At 40.0% G+C, this 21,858-nt stretch overlaps 1 protein-coding gene across 4 annotated transcripts in view; it reads left to right on the forward strand.

Moving 5' to 3' along the window:
- The first annotated feature begins 205 nt into the window (after positions 1–205).
- Positions 206–21,858, forward strand: part of PKNOX1 (PBX/knotted 1 homeobox 1) — a 35,504-nt gene continuing 13,851 nt past the window's right edge. Inside the window, exons 1-5 of one of the 4 annotated variants that reach the window (XM_058840353.1) lie at positions 206–338; positions 10,928–11,014; positions 15,168–15,269; positions 17,353–17,480; positions 18,646–18,817. In XM_058840353.1, the coding sequence (XP_058696336.1) occupies positions 15,219–15,269; positions 17,353–17,480; positions 18,646–18,817 (351 nt within the window). In that variant the 5' untranslated portion in view covers positions 206–338; positions 10,928–11,014; positions 15,168–15,218. Of the gene's footprint in view, positions 339–764; positions 5,602–8,798; positions 8,819–10,927; positions 11,015–15,167; positions 15,270–17,352; positions 17,481–18,645; positions 18,818–21,858 lie in introns of those variants that run through there. The other 3 variants (XM_058840361.1, XM_058840371.1, XM_058840381.1) reach the window with 3 other exon arrangements.

Here is a 21,858-nt window from a genome sequence, read left to right on the forward strand (position 1 = left end):
CCACGGCGGAGTCACTTGGTATCTCCCTCCTCCCCCAGCCCCCAGCAGTGGTTTCACCCTCCCGCCTCATACACGGCGAGGGGCGTGGCCTCGCCTTCACTGATTTCCCCGCCCCTTCATACATATTCATGAGGGAGAGACGGGCGGCCCCAATGCGGAGGGGCGGTGCGCCCAAGCCCCGCCCCCAAACGATGAATATTGATGAGGCGCGCCGTGGCGTCGGGGGCGGCGCGGGCGGCGATTGGCCGGGCGCGGCGGCGCGCGGTGACGCGCGCGGCGGCGGTGCGGGTCCCGATTGCTGCAGCCGCTTGTCAGTGTGACGAAGATTGGCACCCGAGGTAAGCGCTGTCACTCAAACCCCGCTCCAGCCCCGCCGTCCATCACGGCGCGCCCGCCGCCCGGGCACGGCCGCACCGGGGAAGCGGGAGAGCGGCTGGGGAAGGGGCGAGCGGGGCGGCGGCGGAGAGGGGAGAAAGGGGCACCCGCGCTCCGCCGCCGCTCGCACGGACCGGGGGGTTTAAGGGGCGGTGGCGGGCGCGGGGAGGGGAAGGAGGGGAAGGAGGGGAAAAGCGGGGAGGGGTGGGGGGGGGGAGCGAAGCGAGGAAGGTTCTGGAACGGCCGCCGTGCGCCCGTTGTGTCCCGGCGGGGGCGCGCGCGGGGAGGGGACGCGGGAGCGCGCGCGGGTCCGCGCGGAGGAGGAGGAAGAGGAGGAGGAGGAAGGAGATGGGGGGAATGGGATGGGGGGGGGAAGGCAGGAGGGAGGGAGAGGAGGCGACGCGATGCTTAAAGGGGCAGCGCCGTGCTGGCCGCTCCTCGGAGGCGGGGGGGAAAACGGGGGGCGCTCCGGGGGCTCCGCCGCCGCCCCTCGCCGCGGGCCCCGCGGCCGGAGCGCGGGTTCGGAGCGCCGCGGCAGCTGCACCCCGTTCTCCTCCTCGCCCTCCTGTGATCCCTCCACACCTGCCCTGCTGTGGGGGGACAGCAGCGAGGGGATGCGGTGGTGCCCCTCGGTTTGGGGGCGCTCCCCCTCAGCCTCCCGCGTTCATAGAAAGCGGAGCCGGTTCGGGGTTCTCCCTCGTTTGTGCCGCCTTCTCGGTGTGACCCCGTGGTCTCCCGGCTGGGTTGTGAGCAGACACCTTCCCCACAGCCAGGCCGAGGGTTGCCGGGTGTTTACGCGGCCGCAATTAGGAGCTGAGACTTGACACTGCCCAGAGGCCCTGCTGGGGATGTGTGTAAACAATAATAAATCAAGCGCTGGTTTTATCCCCGAGTATTGCCTCAGTGAGCCACATGTCCCGGGTCTCATGGAGCGGTCCATGGCTTTCCTTCGTTCCCACCACACTGGAGTTGGTCAATTAACAATATAACTATATAAATAGTTAAAACGTCTGTGGGATAATTCTCTGTACAGCTTATTGCTCTTTTTTAAAGTATAATTTTTTAAATATTTTCTTTAGTCTTAAATGCTGACATGTAGTGTAATTTTAGAGACAGGTCACGGTATTAGTTTATTTTTTTAATCTGCTGCTGCTGACGTTTTTAGTTCCTTTTTGCATTTTTGTCTGAGTAAATGACTGGTCTGGTTTAGGGAGGGAGAATCGCAGAATGGTTTGGGTTGGATGACCTAAAAGATCATTTTGTTCCAACCCCCTGCCATGGGACTCCTTCCACTATCCCAGGTTACTCCAAGCCCCATCCAGCCTTAAACACTTCCAGGGATGAGGCAGCCACAGCTTCTTTGGGCACCTTGTTCCAGTACTTCACCAGTCTCGCAGTAAATAATTTTTTCTTAATATGAGGCACTATATCTGATATGAAACCGAAAAAAGTGAGTGAATTGCTGGTTTGTTTGCTATATTTTTCTTTATTGTTTATTTTTTTTTTAACACTTGCACTTGAGACTCCAGGCAAGATTAATTTTTTGTCCTTGCCCCTCTTTGGAATAGGTTGTGTGCATTCCATTAAACAGATCCCAGGAACAGGGAACGTGAGCATTATGTTCTGGATGTTGGAAAACACTTGGGCCAAGATTCTGTGGAGGATAGCGAGAGCGTGTTGGTCACTCTCAAAGTATGCTAAATATCTCATTTAATTTTTTGTTTTTTAAACTAAAAAAATCTTTAGTTTTTACAAAAAGCGTGCACATTTAGTTTAGTTAATTTTATTCTCCAGTGTCCTCTTGCAAAAAAAATTCACCAGTGTAGATTGTTTGATGAGGAGAATTGTAACAACTATGGCTTAGGATGTCCACACATCTTGCTGTTCTCCATACTGTGAATACACTCACAGATTATTCCCTGTCCTCTATGGGATATTTATGGGATATAACCTGTTTATGGGCTGCCCATGCTATGGGGTTATATCCCTTTAGCTGTAGTTGTATGTGTGGTTGAAGTGAGATGGCTTCTGCAGCTGGAAGGACTCTTGGTCAGTCCCTGTTAGCTGCATGTGTGAATTTTATGGATTACACTGAGCCACGAAACAAGTTGTGATTGTATCAGAAGCACATCCTTACAAGTTTTTTCCAGGCTGGGTCATTGCTACACTATCAAGGAACAGCAAATGCGTTTTGAATGCATTTTCTGTCAAGTAAAAGTGCAGATTTATCCAAGTCTGTGTATAATTACATACAGAATCATTACATTCAAGTTTTTCAAAATTTCTGAAGGAAAAAATCCCCCAAGCATTTCACATAATCTATTCAAAAGAATTCTAATTATTCTTCTTATGTATGTTCTATCTTCAGTTTATGAACTGTACAGTATATTTTTGCTCTTGACTGTCACCACTTGACATATTTTCTTGTCATCTCATAATTAAAGTATCCACAGGAAAATTTCAGTGTAGGTTTTACTGTGTTTTCTTTACACAGTAATCTCCAGTTGAGTGGTGAAAGGCAGGGCTCAGTGTGCTTCAGTCACAAGGTAAAAATGGGAAATCACAGGGTAAAGTAGGGGCTGTCATGCTGGACTGAAATTCTGAAGGCTCAGGTCATTTCTCATTGATCTCCCCAGTGGGTTTGCATTTTTTTTTTAATCTGTTCTTACGTGTTTTGCTGAAATTTTTCTTGTTACCATCTCCCATATGCTGATAGAAAACCCAAAACTTGTTCACATTTTGAGTACATTGTTGATGTTGTTAGGGTTGGTGGGGATTTTATTTTGTATTTGGAAATTTCACTTTGGCGTGTAAAAAGTCAAGCTGGTATTAAGTGCTTACAGCTTTGATTTGTACTCTTAATACACTTTGTAATATTTGGGTTAAATAAAAATAACATTTTAAAACTAAGTCCTTGCAGTCTTCCATGCTAGGACTGAAAAGAGTTTAGAATGAATGAAATATAAATTTATTTTAACTGCTTTAGTCTTATAAAATGGTTAGTCTTCTGGAAGCTGTAATTTCTTCTTCAAAATTTTGCTTTGCAGCTGTATTTTTTTGTGCTGTAAATGCAGTCCTCTAATAAAGCCCTAATAATTCTGATTGCTACCACAGCAAGTTTGGGAGTGTTCAGGAGCAATTTAATTTCCTGGAAAAGAGTAACTCTTTGGTGAAATTAAGCCCTGTATTAGTGGCCGAGGGTGAATGATCACAGAACCACCACTGTGGCGGTGGAACTGCCTGTTCTAATGGCCATGTTAATGTCCTGAATGAAGCAGTCCAAATTGTATTTCAGAATATTATGTCGTGGTCTGGGAGCCAAATGTTGCCTCTGCAAAACTGGCACATATGTGAAAGCTTACAGTAAAGCAGATTAATATTTTTATTTTGGTCTAAGTAAGACCAAATGCAATTTTTTTTGTGTGAAATTAAAAATGTTGCAAATGTTACTTCTCTCTTGCAGCAGCAGCTGGTTACCTCACTTCTCACTTGTTCAAAGAGTCTGTAGGTTTAAAAATGAGAAGTCTCAGAGGGGTTTATTTTGCCACAGCTCAGTGCTGTACAAAATGTAAAACAACTTACTGCTCTTCTAAGCATGAGGATTCCAAGAGCAAGGAGAAAAAGCTGCTGATGGAGTCCTTTCATTTGCTTACTTGATGCCAGATGTTGCCAAAATCATTTACCCAGAAGGTTTTAGATCTCCCCAGGGGAATTGAACACTGCAATGTTCACACTTGTAGCAGGTTCCTCACTTTGTTCACTGAGGTGGTTTTGTGCCAGAACTGTGGAACAGGCGATTTGTCAGGTACAACTGAGGGTGGGGTAGAAAATAAAATAATGGCACCACGGATCTGGAAATGCCAATTTTGTTGTTACGGAGCTGTGGCAGGTTTTGATGAAGTTGGTGAGGGGCAGTAACTTGGTTCCCCTGCCAGCAGCGAGGTGATGCCACGTCATGTATGGCACTGAGAGGCAAAAGTTGCTGCTAGAAAGGGAAATAAAACTTAGATCTTGTTCTTGCATGGTTGGTTCTTATCCTTCACACGAGCACATTGTTTGGGGTTTGATGTGGCAGCTGCTCCAGGCCATGGTGTTCTCATTTTTTAGTACCTAGGTGTACAGAAGAGGTATTTGCTGTTAAACCTCAGGGCTGTTTAAGTCCACAGAGTCAAAAGGTGAGTTTTGAAAATGCAAGCTGAGTGTGATGATCACAGACTGTCCCTTACCCTGCTGTGCCCAGGGATCTGCAGCTTTCTCTTCTGCAGCTGATGGGAAATTCAGGCAAAAAAGTAGAATATGGCAACTCACTTCTGGTATACTGAAAGAAGGATCCATTTCTTTTAAACCTCCAAATTCCAATTTTTATTTTATTGGTGAGGTTTTGGAATTGCTTGTGTTTTTTCTTGAGGATAGAAGAAGCTAGGAAGTGTGGCTATACTTCACATCCTGCTTGGCTTTTTATGAGTTACACAGCAAACAAAGCAAAGGGAAAAGGATATCATACTTGCTGAAAAATAAAGTCCAAGCCTTTTATATTCCAGGGAAACAGAGGCAATTGGAGAACAGAAATTGGATCTTTACACGTGTTTAACATGCCTAGAGAACAGGGGAATGAAAACGTGTGCTGTGTTGTATGTTTTTGTAACTACAGAACTCTGGGTCAGCCTGTGATCACTTAATTTATGTTTTCTAGCCCATTTTTATGTGGTCTGGACTATGATAGCAGCAATACCAAAAGGACCTGGTTATCTTTTGTATTATTATTACTATTCTGAGGTGTTGATTTCAGTAGCGTAGCCCTACTGAAATTTGCCACGATGAATACGTTTGAGCAGGGTTATTCTGCCAACTTTAAAATGACTCAGCATCTTGAGAATGACTCCAAGAGAAAGTAAATATGTTAATTTTTAAGAATTGTGGGATTCTTCTTACTTAAGAGCTTATCAGCAGTTGAGTTGTGGATTTTAGTGTTGTGGAGGGGAAAGGAGCATAAGCATTCACATGAAGCATATGGCTGTTCCTTGAGAAATTTCAACAGACCATAACCTCTTGGAAAATCTGGTTTATATGGTGCTGGGCAAATACTTATTATCTAAATTACCTGAATATTCCATATAACATGAGTATCTTCCTGTCTGTTGGTCCTTGCATGTCATCTGCCTGTGCAGTCATCACCTGAACCAAGTAGTTCAGCATGATGCAGCACACAGCAGTAGTAGGTGATGGGTTTAATCCTAATTAGTCTTTTTTTTACCCCAGAATGCTTAGGCAGCAGTCATAACTCCTAGAAGGATGGAGACTTTTGTTTAGGACAGGTGGGAAACAAGAGGGGAGGAGGAAAGGAAGAGTTTTTATTTAATCCTTGTTTTAAAAAGAAAATAACAGTTCATTTAAAGACCTAAACTTAGTAGCAAAACAAAGTTAGTTGTTCAGGTTTGACCAAATGTTAAGAGTCAAAACAGGGAAGATTCTGGAAAAGTGGTGGATTGCAGTTGGATTTCGCAGAGGGTTGCAGGACCAGGATTTTGTGTCACTTTCGGGTTTTTTTGGCTGGTCCAAGTTAATGCTTGATTCATTAATGGGGTTGTTATTCCAGAAATCATAAAAGATATAAAAATTAAATAATTGATAAGGGAACATCTTGATCTTGATGAATTGTTTAAATGGCAAAAATGTGTAGAGGGCATTTTCTTACCCATTGAACATCGAAGTCCAATTTAAATGCATTTATTATTTAAATAAAACTCCTATTCACTCTTCAACTGTACTTCAATAGCATGAGGAATTCATGCCTTCATAGAATAATGGGTAACTTTTATGGTTTTATAATAAAAATGTTGGAAAACATAACATATGCTTACACAAACTGCTCACATTGTAAAGTATTCAATGGCAATAAAGGCAGAGAGACCGGTGGTTATTCTGTGTCTTCTTTATGAAACCACAAAGTATAAACACAAAACAAGATTAATTTCAGTCATAGTTTATTGGGTGCTGATGCAAATCACGATTAAAATAGGATTTCCTGTTGCTTTGGTTGAATTTGCCTGGAAGGAGATGGTTCCATGAGTGTCTCCAAAAGTAAGAAATGTGGGACGTGCTTGCGCGGATATTCCAAAGGCTTCAGTGGCAGAGGGATGGATTTATGTCTGGGACATAAGCAACTCTGTTTATCCATGTGGGGAGTGCCAGAGGAAGGGGGAGAGTGGTGGAGTTCTCACCTTTTTTTCTGTCTATTGATTTTTTTTCCTAGTATTTTTTTTTTAATGAAATTGGGTTTGAAAAAGTAATTAAATATCAGTAAGCAGGAGTTGTGCAGGATCAGTTCCAGCTGTGGAAGTGCTGATACACATTCTCTGGGGTGAAAGTTGTAGTCTTTCCAATGCCACCCTCTTGCCACGAGAGCAGCAAGGAAGATGTGGCACCATCTTGCTGATTTTTGGGTCCAACATTTTATGAAAGCACATTCAGTAAAAACTGAGGGCGAAAAATCCTTCTCTGTCCTGTAACAATAAATATGTGTGAGGATTCATGATGTGTGTGTGAGGATTCTCATGCTGGACCCATAAAGTCCTTCTGTTTGCTGTATTAAGATTACAGAAAAAAGGAATCTTCATTTTTTGTGTGAATATTGGTGGTGGATGAGGGAGTGATGGGAAATATTTTTGCTCCTTCATACCCTGATCCCTCAAGAGTCTTGGAACAATTAAAGAGGGAGGTTTCCTTTCCCCCAGGTTTTGTTTTTCTTCTGCCAAAATTGCTGTTTAGTCCCCTAAATTCCTTACTGTTACCTTACAGGGTTGATAAAGCAGGGTCAAATTACAATGTGAATTGGGTAGGAGAAATTAGATGCTTCAGGAAGTTCCTTGAATTTGGGGATCTTTCCACAGTCAGAAAAATGAGGATTCTATATTGCAGAAGGTAGGAGAGCAACCTGAGGATTTCCTTCCGGAATTCCAAGAGCTGCCTGGGGGCAGGATACCTGGCATGCATCATTTAATGACTGGATTGGGTAGAATTCCTCGTCTTTCTCATCCTTGTTAAGAAGGACTATGGTAAATTGGTGATGACATGGAATCAGGAATGTGTCCCATAGAAATATGCTGATGTACACACCAAGGATGTGTGCAGAATTAGGAGCTGGAGTTCATCACAAGACCCAGGTTGCCTCAGTTTTATTTCTGTCATTGTTCCTGGAGGAATTCCTATGATCCATGCATCCTTAATATTCATTTTATCAGTTAACTGCATATACAATTTTAGCTTATAAAGTGGCTCGTTTTATATATATATTTTAATTTGGTATTTGCAAATAGGAGAATTTATAGAATTAAATGTACCAAAGAGTGAGTTGCTAAAAGAACACAAATGTTTTAATGAGGTGGTTTGTTGTTGGTCATGCTGTGTGACAGTGTGTGGTGGTACTTGGGAGGTGGCCTGTGGTATGAATACTTTGTATGGATTGTTAAGATCGGAGATGGAGGGATATGAAAAGAGGATGCTATGAAAGATTAATGGGACAACAAAGCAGTAAATACACTGTTGGAGAGGTCTTGGTGAATAAAGTCACTGTTACATAGCATGGATATTCAAAATCCTACATATAAATAAACGTTCATGGGAGTTTGGAGTGTAGCCTGTATTTCTGCAGAAATTCAACTTTAGTTATGGATTTTAATTTATTTTTAATTTTCAGTTTCTTAAAGTATTATTTGCATTCTTTTTTTAATGTAATCTCATATTCATCAAGATTAACATATAAATAACTCTACTGCACCACTAAACAATAAAGGGAACAAAGTGACACAAAATAAATCTCATTTTACTGCAGCCAAAAATTGGGTTTGTGGCTTTTTAGGGCTTGCCTCCCAGGGCAATTGACAGCATGGCTGTTGTAGAGTAACTGAGTGGCTGTATCTGTGTGATGGAACTTCCTGAGGCTGGAATTATGTTCCTGAACAGGAACATTGTCTTTCTTAAAAGTATAATATTCTAAATAATGACTGTACTTTCTAAGTACATGAGACAGAGAAAATGGAAGCCACCTTGGTGCTGAATGATGAGAACATTCTCACTGAGCACAGTTTTAATAAACTTGTCTGCATCAACTTCATATTGATTTGTTTGTCTTAATTTCTGTGAATGACTCTGCGTGGGCAGGTCGGTGGAGATGGAGGACTGCAGCAAAGGTGGAATGAATCCTGCATGTTGGCATGTGTGCTCTACTTATTGCTTCGTTATTTGAATCAATTATTACTATCATTATTTGAATCTATAAAAATACATGGATCTTAATGTCTGCTCATATTTGTAGACGTGAATGTACACACAGGTCTTTGCCTCCTGTGATCGGAAATGCTGAATGAGAGGATGACTCAAATGAGGATTCTTCAACGCTTGAACGAACAAGTTCCTATTTCACTTTGTACTTAAAACCTCAGAGGTGATTCACTTTCTGAGAAACAAAGCAAGTTGCCCTTTGTTTTGGTTTCGTAGTTAGGTGTTTTTATTATGATAGCATTACTTTAAAGCTTGTCTGCCAGCTGAATAAAAGGAGAACAAAAATTGGCAATAGCAAGTCCACAGCGCCTTGGTGTTGTCTCCACCCTGTAACAGGTGTACTGCTCCCTCTTCTTGCCCCCCCTGAAATGTGGAAGAAGAATCATCGTCTGCAAGCTCAGATCTCTCTTGTCCAGTATGTTTTAGGGTAGACAGCAGTATGAAATGTTCAGTGTCTCTTTGAAAAGGGCAATATCACTGCAGTATCCTCCTCAGCCACATCCTTCCCTCTGCAGCATCTTTCACCCAGGCCTGCATTTCCTTAGCACCTCTTTGTTCCTGCCCTCAATATCTCATAAGCTGTGTAGAAATTTGCTGTTTCCAGAGTTTCAGCTGAAGGCTTTGCAGGCAAGGGCTACTTCTTCATACGTGGAATATTGGACCGACCAGATCTGGCAGCAGTGACCCCGTGAGTTCTTGGCTGCAGTTATTTCTGGATGAAGGAGAAGGATTTTCAGATTTGCAGTAGTCCTCCTTGGGTCTGACCAGAGACAAGGAATGGATAATTTATCTATTCATCTATGCTGATTTATCTGTCAGTCACCTCTGTTCTGAAGATTCCATGAATAGTGAGAAGTCTTTTATTTGAAAGTAGCCCAATAAATTGAATTGAGGATGAGTACCAAAATGCATGGCATGTGAAGAAGGGAGTAAGAGGGTTACATTGTCCTCAGAACAGAATTAAGAAACTGCAAAAATGAGAGAATCTCATTTTCTGAAGACATAGATCTTTGACAGTTTAAGGAAAAGTGGCAAGAACTTTTAATGTGCCATCTGGTCCTTGAACCTTCAAGACCAGGTGTATCACTTTGGACTGAAACTCCTTCTTGCTCAATGTTCAGTCTCTAACCAGTGGCTGAAATTTAAACTGCCTTAAAACTCCTCAGATACCCTCCCTGCTCTGTTTAGAACCAGGTTTCACGAACCAGAGGTGGCATCTATATTGAGTGGCTCTTCACACTTTTTTTTTCTGTGAACTTGTCTGAAAAAGCATCACTTCTTGGAAAACATCATGTGCCTAAATTTTAATAAATTTAAAGACCAATTCAAAGACCAATTTCATCTTGCTTTCAAAAATATTTGCTTTACTTTCTCTCTAGTTCTTATTGTGAACTTTGTGTGAGAAACAGAGATAATCAGATTCAAGATCTCAGCTGTGTTTTAGCCATCATTTAATTTCTGGTGGCCTCTGTGCAACCTTAGTGTCTGGAACTTCCCCTGAGATGGTTTTTTAATGCTTTTCAGCAGTTGTGTTTTTTAAGTATGTTTTCACAATCTTTACTGCTTTGCTTTCACAATCCTTACTGCTTTTTAAAAGTAGCTTCAGTGTATCAAATGGGTGTTATTAAATGTAATTAAAGTAATTTTAAGTGGTAATTTTTTGGAAAGCTTTTTAAGATTGCTGAATAATCTTGTAGCAGAACCTGTCTTCACAGAACACATGATCCTAACAATGGCCCATCATGCTTTGATTTTACCATGGATTGTTTACAAATGATTATGAAGGAGATTTAAATGGAAAAAAAAAAAATCTCTCACCTTTCTTGATTTCATGCTTAATTTTCACAACAGTGGTGGGTTATTCCTATTTGCATTTCATGGTTTTATTTTTAGGATGTGTCTTGTCTAGTCTTGGCAGACAGACACTGAGTCAACAGGTAAAATATGAAGGTTGAACAGTGAGGGAGTTATTATCCAAATGGAGCCTTCTGTTAGAGGTGTCAGCAGAGACAAAGGTGAATGTAGAGAATGAATGGAGTAAGATGAGAGAAAGATCAAATAATGGGATAAGAAGTTCAAGCGTGGGATAATGGGCGTGATTAGAAATTATTAACAATGCAAAAATTTGCAAAACATGCAAAAGAATTTCTGTCTGTTCATTAAAACTCGATGAGGGAACCACATAATAAAACATTTTTTTTAAAAAAAAATCATATTGGGTCTTAGAATAGAGGTTCTGTGGTGTTGTTTTTTCTGACTATTTCTCTGTTAGTTTTCAGGTTTCTGTCTTCCACATTGTACTTCAGTGGGATCTCTGTGCTGGAACAAGATAATGTCTTCAACTCATTGAAGGAAAGGGGTGAGCAGCTTTCTCATGGCCAATATTTTATCTTCTTTAGAAAACAGCATGCCCTGGAAATAAATAACATCTTGAATTGTGTTGAAAAGGAAGCCAGTTCTAGATGCTTTTCATGTGTCCAAGTGAATTGATTTTTGTTTCTTTTCAACTTGGTGTGTGAATGTAAGGATCTAATGTTACATTGGAGGTGCCAGGACTAAAGTTAAATAAGAATGAACAAAGAGCCATGCCGAATCTGCCAGTCGTGCATTTCTCTCTGAAGGACTTCAAAGAAACGTGTGTGAGGGAAAATTAGAAGGAATGATTACTTGTTAATAAGTCTGTTGGGGAGTTCCTTCACAACCCTAAGAAGGTTGGTGGTTATGTCTTAGCCTGAAGCATAACTATTTATATCTCTTACAAACATCTGTTGTAGCTTGTATATGTTAAAAATGATACCACTGATCTCCAGCAGCTCACTTGCTCCTTCTGTTAACGTTACTGGGTGGTCCCTGTGCCCTTAATTATAAAGGAGTAAGTGGAACAAGAGAGGAGTGGAGTGATGAATGTTAAGTGATCACTTTGCGTGTATGTTTCAGCTCACATTTAATCTCTTATATACTCAACTTGCATAAAGTCTCCACATTTCTAATTATGATTATCCCTCTTGACTTAGCTTCTTTTCTGCATTACATTTTCCCTTCATACCTCATTTTATAAAAGGCTTCCCTGGTTTTTTTCTCCTTTGCTTTTGAAGACCATGATCTTTTATGAATTCTCTTTCACCACAGGTATCAGTGGAGTTTCTGATTGCAGATCAGGCATCAGCTTCCAGTTCCGTGACCTTAAGTTTTTCCTTGGGTTTTCCATGCACTTTGCTTTCAAAATAAATAGAATGAGAGTTAGTTCTGTTCTGTGTGAAGCAGACTGGCAGACTCACCCTCAGGTTATTTTTGTTATTCGTAAGTCTTTGAATATAACACACACACACAGTTTTCTCTCTACTCTCGATTTCTTTCGCAGAGAATAATTGGCATTTTGAAAGCTAAGATGTGCAGAAGTCACATGTTCTTGGGCTCACCTCAGGTACCCAAATACTCTGTGTCCTGAGGTAGAGTGCTGGTAGGAGATGGTCCTGCTGTGAGCTGAGAATCGACACACATGAGCCAGAAATTACCACAGGAGTAGGTCAGCCAAGAGCAGGGGTTGTTCGAGTGCACCGCAACTGCTTCAGACCAAGTCAGCTGCTTTCCATCATAGCCACCTTTAGCAGGGAGAAGCCCGAAGCAGCCTGGCTGACTCGATGTAAAAAGGATCAGAAACCATCCATGTGTGGAGGAACTGTGGAAGTAATTAGCTGTGGCAGTGATAAACATCTGGGAGCGATAGCAGCCTCATCGCTGTCTGCAGCCTGAGCATCTGCTGAGGCTGTGCCTGCTAACGAGCCTGGCTGCTGCATCCCAAATGAGGTTATAAAAGCCAAATCTGTAAATACCTTCTCAGTTACTTTTCTTAAAGTTTAACATAGTTTGTTTCTTGCCTCTACTGAGTAATGAGGAAATGTTTCTTTTTAGTGAACAGAACTAATTCCTTAGTTAATTGCCTCAATTTAAGTGTGTGATTAGCTCAATTTGTTCTTCTTGATTTGCAGTGGCTGTCTTCACTAAATCTCATCAGTTCTTATCTTGCTTAATAGCTTAATCTTTTTCTACTGTAATTGTAAGTCAGGGGGGAAGCTCTTGTGGGAAATAAAGGATATACCCACATAGAATTCTTTCCAGTCATTCCCCTGGGAGAAAATATGGCAAAAGCCTTTCTAGATGAAATAATCTATGGATCTACCTAAAAGCTGTGCACCTCCTTTCTTCTTTTGTGTGGCCTGAGGGCCTTCCAGATGTGGAACGTCTCTTCATTATGGAAATCTGGAAGGAGGGGTTAGTCCAGCTTGTCTGGTTCTCCAAAAATTCTTGCCATGTCCTACTGTCTTTACCAGTTTACATGTATTATCTTTGTGGCCTCTCTCTCCAGGTTTTTCTTCATGCCACAAATATGATCTTATGTCCCTGTGAACTCTTAAGTTTTTCTTCCTCTTCTACAACTGTTTTACTTTTATTTTCTTTATTTGCCTAAGACTTTCATCTTTCTCCCACAGTCAAACAATTTCTTTTGCAGTGTTTTCTGTGGGACTTAGCTTTAAAATAGTCATTAAATAGTGTTTGCTCTTTCTTTGCTGATCGTTTCAACTGTTCTGCTTTTATTTTGAGGATACTCTGGTCCGTGCTTTGGATGTCACAGTCATAAATTAAATGCACATCTTTTGAGAAGAAGAAAAGCAGCATTTTCTATGTGCCTCTTCACTCTATCAATACAGACAGGCACTTGAACTGCCTGTCAGCTGCCATTTATGAAAGAAAATGTGTTTAAACATCAGGCAAATGCCTACAGGACTGATGCTTTAGAATGTGTTCCCTTAAAGTATTTTACGAGGTATCTCACTTACTGTGGCAAATGCTGATTTAACTTTTAACACTAAATGATTTGTAACTGTAAAAAAATAAATTTAATCTGAAGTACTTCTATCAGTGAGTGTACTTAGGTTGTTCCCTTTGTATTTTTAATTTTGGTGGAGAAATCAGTAATGTTTTTGGGGTTTCAAAGAAAGAATACTGATGTTCTGTAAAAATAGATATAACCTAGTTTGTAGAGGAAGCCATGCTTACATCATCTTGGTGAATTTCTCTGGTCTTTGTTTAAAAAAAAAAATTAAAAATTGTATTCATATTTAGGAATTACACTGAGTGAATCTGATGCAAAGTAAGGCTTGAGGTTTCTTCTGAGGAGTTTGGTTTGTCTCTGTGCCTGAAACTGTTGTCAAAGAAAGGAACCTTGAAACTTGTCCTGTGTTTGCAAAATGAAACACTCACTTGAGACTGTTATAATCTGTAGGGGAAAATATCCAGAAATGTAAAAATTGCTCTTTAAAATAGTAATATACAGTAGAAGTATGCAATAAGGGAAGGATTTAAAAAGATTCTGTTTTAGATCTTAAACTGGTGAAAATTTTAAAACTTAGTTCTTCGATACTGACATAAGTGAAAAAGAGCAGAAAACCTGAAATTATTACCTGGATGTAATGTTTTTCAAGACATGAGCTCTGACTTCTTTTTAATATGGATTTTCTTAAGGGTAGCCAAACATTAGGACTCCTATGTGTCAAGGAAAATTGACTTCTGTGTTAATAGTTACTGGTAATAGCTTAATGAGTTATGTGATTTCAGTTGTAATTGCTGTAAATCTGACAAGAAAATGAAATGTGAAGTAATAATTTGTTGGGTACACTCTATCTGATGGTGGTACTTTGCTAATTTATTTCTTTTCAATTACTGTATGTCTTAACTTAAAAATGTTAAACTCATCTGGGCACCAAACTGCAGCCTAGAGAGAATAACCTGATGCATTTACTTGTGTTTTAATCCTATTGCAATTAATATTTCCCAAAGTATCAAATGTCGCTGAAAGTGAGACTTCTGAATTCCTAGGTCCCTTTTGAAACTTTATAATCATGTGGGCCCAATTGTCTAAAAGCTGTTAGATATTGTTCCCTCCTTTGTTGAACCTTAAATGACTTGGATGGCAAATCCCTGATGGCAGAAGTGATTTGAGGCTTGGTCTCTGAAAGTAGTTCCAGGCCCTGCTTTAGAATCTGGGATTCACACCCAAAAGTGAAAACTACCTAACATTTTGCATTTAGTTCATAATTTTTAACTGTTATTATTTCAGTTACAGTGATGCTCAGTGGGTTGGGAGCCTTTTCAAAACATAGAAATGCAAACCTCCCCTTTCTAGATTTCATGTATTACCTTAGAATGTCATTTAAGTAGTGCAGAAGAGAATGCTAATTTTCACTTAAAGCTTGTGAGTATAAAAAAACCTCAGCCTCTTATTTAAAATTTTACTTCAAAATATAAAAAGAGACAATGAACTTCTTGCTGATAAACCTGTTATATTTTCAAACTGAATTTATTTGTTGTTTGAATTTGTATGTGGCCATTGTTGTCAGTAAACTCTGAGAGGTATGCATGTATTTGAATTTTTACCTTTATTTTTTCTTCACCCTTTAGAATTGGATTCTAAGTGGCCACTTTTTTAACTGGCAATTTTTTTTTCTTTGAAGAATATTTGTTCACACTTATGATGATTTGACACAATTAATGTCTTAATAACCATGATGGCAACACAGACATTAAGTATAGACAACTATCAAGATGGACAACAGGTAGGTGTGTTTTCCTTTCTCTAGGCACTAAATACACTTAAGAAGAGGGTGAAAAAATAGTGACTTTGTCCTTAGTGCCTGCTTTGGCATTGTTTAAGCTGGAATAATGAAACATAGTCATGTATATCTGGTCATGATGTTTCTTTTTTGAACAACAGGCTGTATACTTTCACACTTTCAATTGCTAAATTAAAATGCTGTTAACTGGAGGCAAGTCATGAGGTGGGCTTCACTCTGAAGATCCATTTTTCTGTTACTCTGTGTCAGCCCTAAGCGATAAATACAAGTACTTCAGTCAGCAGATGGCAACAATGGGGAACAGTCAGATAAAAACAGCAACTTTCACATCTCCCATAAAATGTTCGTCTGAACGCAGTCATATTTTTGATTTTTAGTTTTACAGTTTGCTTCTTTTATTGAAATTCTAATTTCTCTCTCTTCTCTCACCTGCTTACATATTTGACTTTATTCTCCTGCAAATACATACCATCCTGTGGCAGTGAAAATAAAATACATTTTTTTAAAATAACAGATTGGGAGAGAGCTTTTTCTTGCTACTTGTTGTATATTTCAAGCTCTCGGAGTCCAAGGTAGGCAGGTAATTCTGGTGTCTGCTGTTTTTCCAGTTTGGAAATGGCCCACAGAAAAAAAAAAAAACCTTGCAGTTTAAGTGAGCTGTTTCCTCCTCCTAGGGAGATAGAACCCTAACTGAACACACTCCCTCCCTTCCAACTCTGCAGATGTATGGCCAGCATTTAGAATCACTTGTCTGAGTCATCCCCTTTTAATTCGCTTCTCTTTCCTGTCATTAGCTAAGAAATGAGTCCATTAGTTACTTTTTTTTTTTTTTTTTAAGCATTCTGACTTGAAAATCATCTCTGCTTGCTAAGGGAGCTCTCTGCAAGGAAGGCTTCTCTGTTGGGTGGGAGATGCTGAATTTTCTCAATTTTCTGATTTTTCTAGGAGATGGCTTGGCCCCTTTAGGTAATAAAGCACAAACTTTTTGGTTCTCCCAGTCTGTTAAGAATACTATAAATTTTTCTGCTGCTGTTATGTGGAAATAAATTAAATTATGTTAAGGTCAGGTTCTCTAGTAGTTTCTGGAGGCCTTCATCTCTGCAGCTGTCAGTTCTGACTGCCTGGATATACCTAGAACAGTGTCTGTCCTCTACCTGAGATAAAAGGAAGAGAGAAAATTTTGCAGTGGTTTCATGTCTTTGTGCAGATACTCAAATGGGAGAACACCAGAGAGTTTGGGCTGAGGGGTGAAAACTGTGACTTTCACAGTTCAGGTTTCTGGAAGACCTTTTAGTCCAAAAGATATTTAGCTGGAGGTGATGGAAAAAACACTTGGAACATCTTCAAAGCACCCCAAAGTTGTGCCCAGCCTCCTAATGCAATTTAGGAGGTGCTCAGGTGAAGCTGTGGCTCTGTGTTGCTTTTCCATGGTATAAATGTGTGTTAAATGCATGTGTAGAAGGAGTTACTGCTGTTCTCCTGTAGTTTGATAGCCCTAAAATATTTGGTTGTTACAATATGTAAAATGGAGTGCTAAAGGTCATGGGAGGTTATGCTCCTATAATTGAAGGACTGGAGGGACAGAATATTTCAGATCTTTTTAAGCAAATATGCATTTTAATGGACAAAAAACCTAAAAGATCCTTTTCTTCAATACTCTTATACAATGCACAGTAAAAAATAAGAAAGAAAACTTGAGGATAAACTTTTCTTTACATTGATTTCATCCTAAAGGATTTTTATGCAGACATTCCCATGAACTTTTTGGAGCAATATACTGTAGGCTATTCCAAAAACAGCCACTTCAGAGACAAAATGCTTCAACAGTTTACTAATATCTGTCATTCCCATTTTAAAGCCAAATGCTAAAACTTGGAAGTGACCTTTATCCATCAAAAAGTGTCAGGGATTAAAAGAGGGGTTTTGTTGCTGCTACAACTTCTTGTGTCACTGCCAAGTCACACCAACCTTCTGGCAATTTAGGAGCCCTTTGCACTGCTCTTTCCTTAGAACACAGCAGCCTTATTTTACGTCAGGGCTACAGATTTACTCTTTTTTCCTACAGATGCAAGTGGTAACAGAGTTAAAAACTGAACAAGATCCCAACTGCTCTGAAACTGATGCCGAAGGGGTGAGTCCTGCCCCCGTAGAATCTCAGACTCCAATGGATGCAGACAAGCAGGCCATTTACAGGTAGTGATGGACTCGTGTTCTGTCTTTTGAAGGGTGAAGGACAGGGTAGAGAATTTGGGGTTTTTTAATAAATAAATAATAGGGAGATTAAAAATCAGGTGATTTTTTTGGCTGTTTCCATCGTTTATAGGGAAAGAAAAAGACCAAAGAGGCTTCACTGTCAGTCATCAGCCAAGGAAAACCTCCTGAGCTTGTGAGATTTTTCAGTTTCAGCAATTTTAAAGGGTATTCTAAGGGTGGCTGCCAAATTTAGAAAGCTACCTTAGACTTTAAACTGTGGTCACTATTTTCTCATACTGTAGTTTTTATCTTTAATACGAGTTTTTACTTCTATTGAAATTAGGTCAATCTTTATTCCTTTTTCTTTAGGGATAACAATTTATTCCCCATTAATTAGCTCAAAATGGATTAAATATTGATGTGTGAGCACACTAATTTGAGATTTTTCAGTGAAAAGTGCTATGCTAAGCAGTTTGCTCAGTTTTCATGGGGTTAAGTGTTCTTTTACTTTAACTACTTTAAAAAGACAGAATTTTTATTGGTTTTCAGGTTAAAAAAAACCAACCAAAACAAAACAACAAAAAAATAACCACCAAAACAGGAAAAAGCCAAGCAAAACACCAAAAGCCGCTCAACCTGAGGCAGAAAGATGTATCCATTCATTTACAGACTTGTGCTAACCAAATCTCCTTCTCAGTGCATGATTTCACAAGAGGCTTCTGAGCACAGCTTGAATACTCAATTTTTTAAAGTTATTTTGTGATCTATAAGTAGGGCCCACATTGAAAAATAAATTAATTTTTTCAGGCTTCATTTAAATCTGCATTCATCCTCTTTGTAAATCCTAAATCTCATTTCTAGTGCACTATATTAATCTGTCTCAGTGCCACTCAATTATCGTGAATTAAACAGGCAGAGCTTTTTTGCTTGTGATTGCTCTCTTTAATTAAATATATACATATTTTACTGCTGTATTTGCCTATGGAGTGTGATAAATCAAAATGAAGATAAACTTTTATCTTATTTTGCTCTAGCATATTTGTTATATGCAGTCTCTTCCAGAACTTGTCACACTTATAAGTGTTTATGAGCTTTTTTGAGCTACATGTGTTAATTTTCACATAAATGAAAACACTTATTCATGTATTTAATTTTTTTTGCCTAGGCACCCACTATTTCCCTTGTTAGCACTATTATTTGAAAAATGTGAACAATCTACACAAGGCTCAGAAGGCACAACTTCTGCCAGTTTTGATGTAGATATTGAAAACTTTGTAAGGAAGCAGGAGAAAGAAGGAAAACCTTTTTTCTGTGAAGATCCAGAAACTGATAATTTGGTAAGTACTAGCAGTTTATTTCTGAAATAATTATCACATTTGCAGCTTCTTCCTAAATTTCTGGTCCTTATAGTTTCTCCTCACATTTTTCTGCCTGTGAGAGGTTCTTCTTTATGTTAATGATTAAAAATATTTTTTAAAATTCCTTCTGACCCCTTTTTCCCTTTAATCTGTAAATTTACTCTGGGCTCTTCACAGTTGTTTCCTGTTCTCAGCTGTCATGAGTGTGTTGGAGACAAACAGAAACAAATAATTTCCATAGCCAGATTGACTCTGAAAATCAATTTTAGCATTTCAGGTGTTTAACATATTTATTAAAAATATGTAATTGATGTAAATTTTTTCCAATTTTATGTAAATTGTGGTTCACCATATCACATAGTTAATGTGATAGAAAAGCTGTTATAAGATGATCTTAGAAAGTCTTTAACGTATACAATTTTTTCTTTCATGTCACTGACTCCTTTAGGCTTTCTGAAAGTCATTCCTGTGATGAAGCTCTGACTTGCCTGTTTTGAATATACCTGCCTTCAATATTTTACTCAAAAATGATAATTCTGTTCTGCATGAAGCAGGTCTGCTGACTTGTTAAGCCTCAGGTTATTTTCTCCATTTGTAACTCTCTGAATCCAACACAGAATCACTGTTTTCCCATATCTCTCTAATCCAAATTTCTTTTCAGAAGCACATCTGAAATATAATAGTTGAAATGTAGTAGCTGTGGCTCACTGGATGAGGAAAGAGCAGTGGTTCTTCACTTTTGCTGTCTCTTACAATGTTCTCATAGACAAACTGACAAGACATGGATGAGAAAAGTGAGCAATGAGGTGGACTGAAAAATGGGTGAACCCCTGGGCTCAAGGGATTCTGGCCAGCATCATAAAGTCCAGTTGAGATCTACACTTAAGTGCTGTTCTCCAGGGACTGATTGTGAAACCAGAACTGTTTAACATCTCCATTAGTGACTGGGGTGATGGGGCACACTGAACCCTCAGCAGGTTTGCAGGTGTTGCAAAACTGGGAGGAGGGTTTGATCCACACATGGCTCTGCCACCACTCAGTGGTACTTTTTTTATCATTTTGGAGAAGCAGAAAAATGGGATTCTCATGGAATTCAGCAAAGGGAAATACCAAGTCCTAACAGGGGAAAAATATAGACTGACTCTTCTTTCTCAGTGGTGCTCAGTGAAAGGGCAGGAGGGAATGGGCATGAATTGGAACACAGGAGCTGCCCAGAGAGTTGTGGAGACTCCATCCTTGGAGATGGTCAGACTCAGCTGGAAAGGAAACTGCCCTATCTGACCTTGCTTTTGAGTAGGGGGGTTGCATTAAACAAGCTCCAGAGGTCCCTTCCAACCTCAGCTATTCTGTGGCCTCTGTGAGCCTCAAAGACTGGTTTCCCAAAGATCCTAATTGCCTTGGCCTGTTCCCTGTGCTTTTGGTTATACATCAACAGTCTCTCAGATCCAGCTTGCTTTGGTTGTAGTTGGGTCTGGTGTGTTCAGATCATCTTTCCTGTCGTTGACCTATTTGTGGTTTTAGTTTGTGGTTCTGGTGACAAAGTCTCTCTGCACAAATCTGTCTGGTTTTGCTTGAGGTAGGAGAGGAATTATTTGTTTATGTCCTGGATTCCATGGCTGCTGAGGTCAGTTGTGGCTTAAAACTGGAACCACGTTGCAAAATCAAAAATCCTTGGCATTGAACTCCTGTCCTGTGGTTGTATTGTTAGCTGTGACTTTCTGTTACTGGATACCAAATGAAACCTGAATGCAGCTTGTCCCCTGCCTGTCCTGGAGGCTGGGAGCTCTGAACAGCTGACGTTCTGACAGGCTCTTCATTTGGTATGGGGCAGTGAGCACAAGTTTCTGTCAAGTTTGAACTGGCTAGCATGGCTTTCAGTCTCTTTTCAGCTGGAAATATTGGTGCTTGCCACAGGGAAGGCTGTAGACAGGCAGGTTTTTTTCTGCCTCATGTCACATATATATTTTTTTATAGAGATTAAAAAGTCTCTCTTTAGTAGCAAGAAACACTACTGTGCATCTTTGTTCCATCTTCTGCTCATGCTGTTCTTCCCTTTCTAACTCCAATCTTAATTCAACCATTCATCTGAAAGGAGAAGCTTTTAAGACTGATAATTAGACTGGGCTAGAAGGGTGGAGCAGAGTCAAACAAATAAGGTGTAAATGTTTGCTCAGTAGTATCAGCTGGGAGCTGGAGCTAAACTGAGATGTACTGAGCATCACAACACTGAAGAGCCAAGTTCAAGTCCTATTTGAGAATCACAGGCCTTTTACAGTAAGGAAATTGGTCAGCTGTATAATTTTTTTTTTCCTTTTACCTCTTTGAGATGTGGCGTGTAGAACTCAGCCAGACTGCAGTTTCTGTGACAGAGCTTTAGCTGACAGCTCCAAAGCAGCAGAATACAATTCCATGCTCCATGCTGCCTGTGGGCTAATTAGGTAGGTAACAGAAATTATGAAGGGTCACAGATAGTGATTATAGGGTCACTTACAGTCCTGGCAACGTTTCACATTGTGCACTCACTTGAACTGCCTTGAATACTCCACAAGAGGAGTTTGGAGTTCATCCAGAGGACCACAGAATGTTAATCTGGGTGGCACAGGCATTAGATCAGTTTGACCAGAAAGGAAGTTCATTAAGAGCAGTGGATGCTTGTTCCAATTTGAGCAGCTCTTACTAAGCTATGGTCTAGATTATCTTGTTACTTTGGTATTATAATTCCCATTCTAAATTAATTGGTGGCTTCCTGTTTTAGAATTAAAACGGATTTCAGCATTGGAAAATGTGGGTAGCATCCACCTGAAACTTAATTTTAAGGATACTCATAAATTGCCTGTAAACCAGGTTTCAAACCCTTGTTACTATCTAGATGGAAGGATTCTGTTCTGGGGATTCTGTTCTTCCCAGTTAAGCTCTCCAACAACATCAGCTGCTGATCTTGAATCGCAGGGCAAAGGATCATAGTCAATCCAGGAGAATTGTTACCAGGTCTTTTTTACTTCTGCAGTGTCTTTCCCAGG

This window comes from Poecile atricapillus, chromosome 1, assembly GCF_030490865.1.
Source record: "Poecile atricapillus isolate bPoeAtr1 chromosome 1, bPoeAtr1.hap1, whole genome shotgun sequence".
In the NCBI taxonomy this organism is placed as follows: domain Eukaryota; kingdom Metazoa; phylum Chordata; class Aves; order Passeriformes; family Paridae; genus Poecile; species Poecile atricapillus.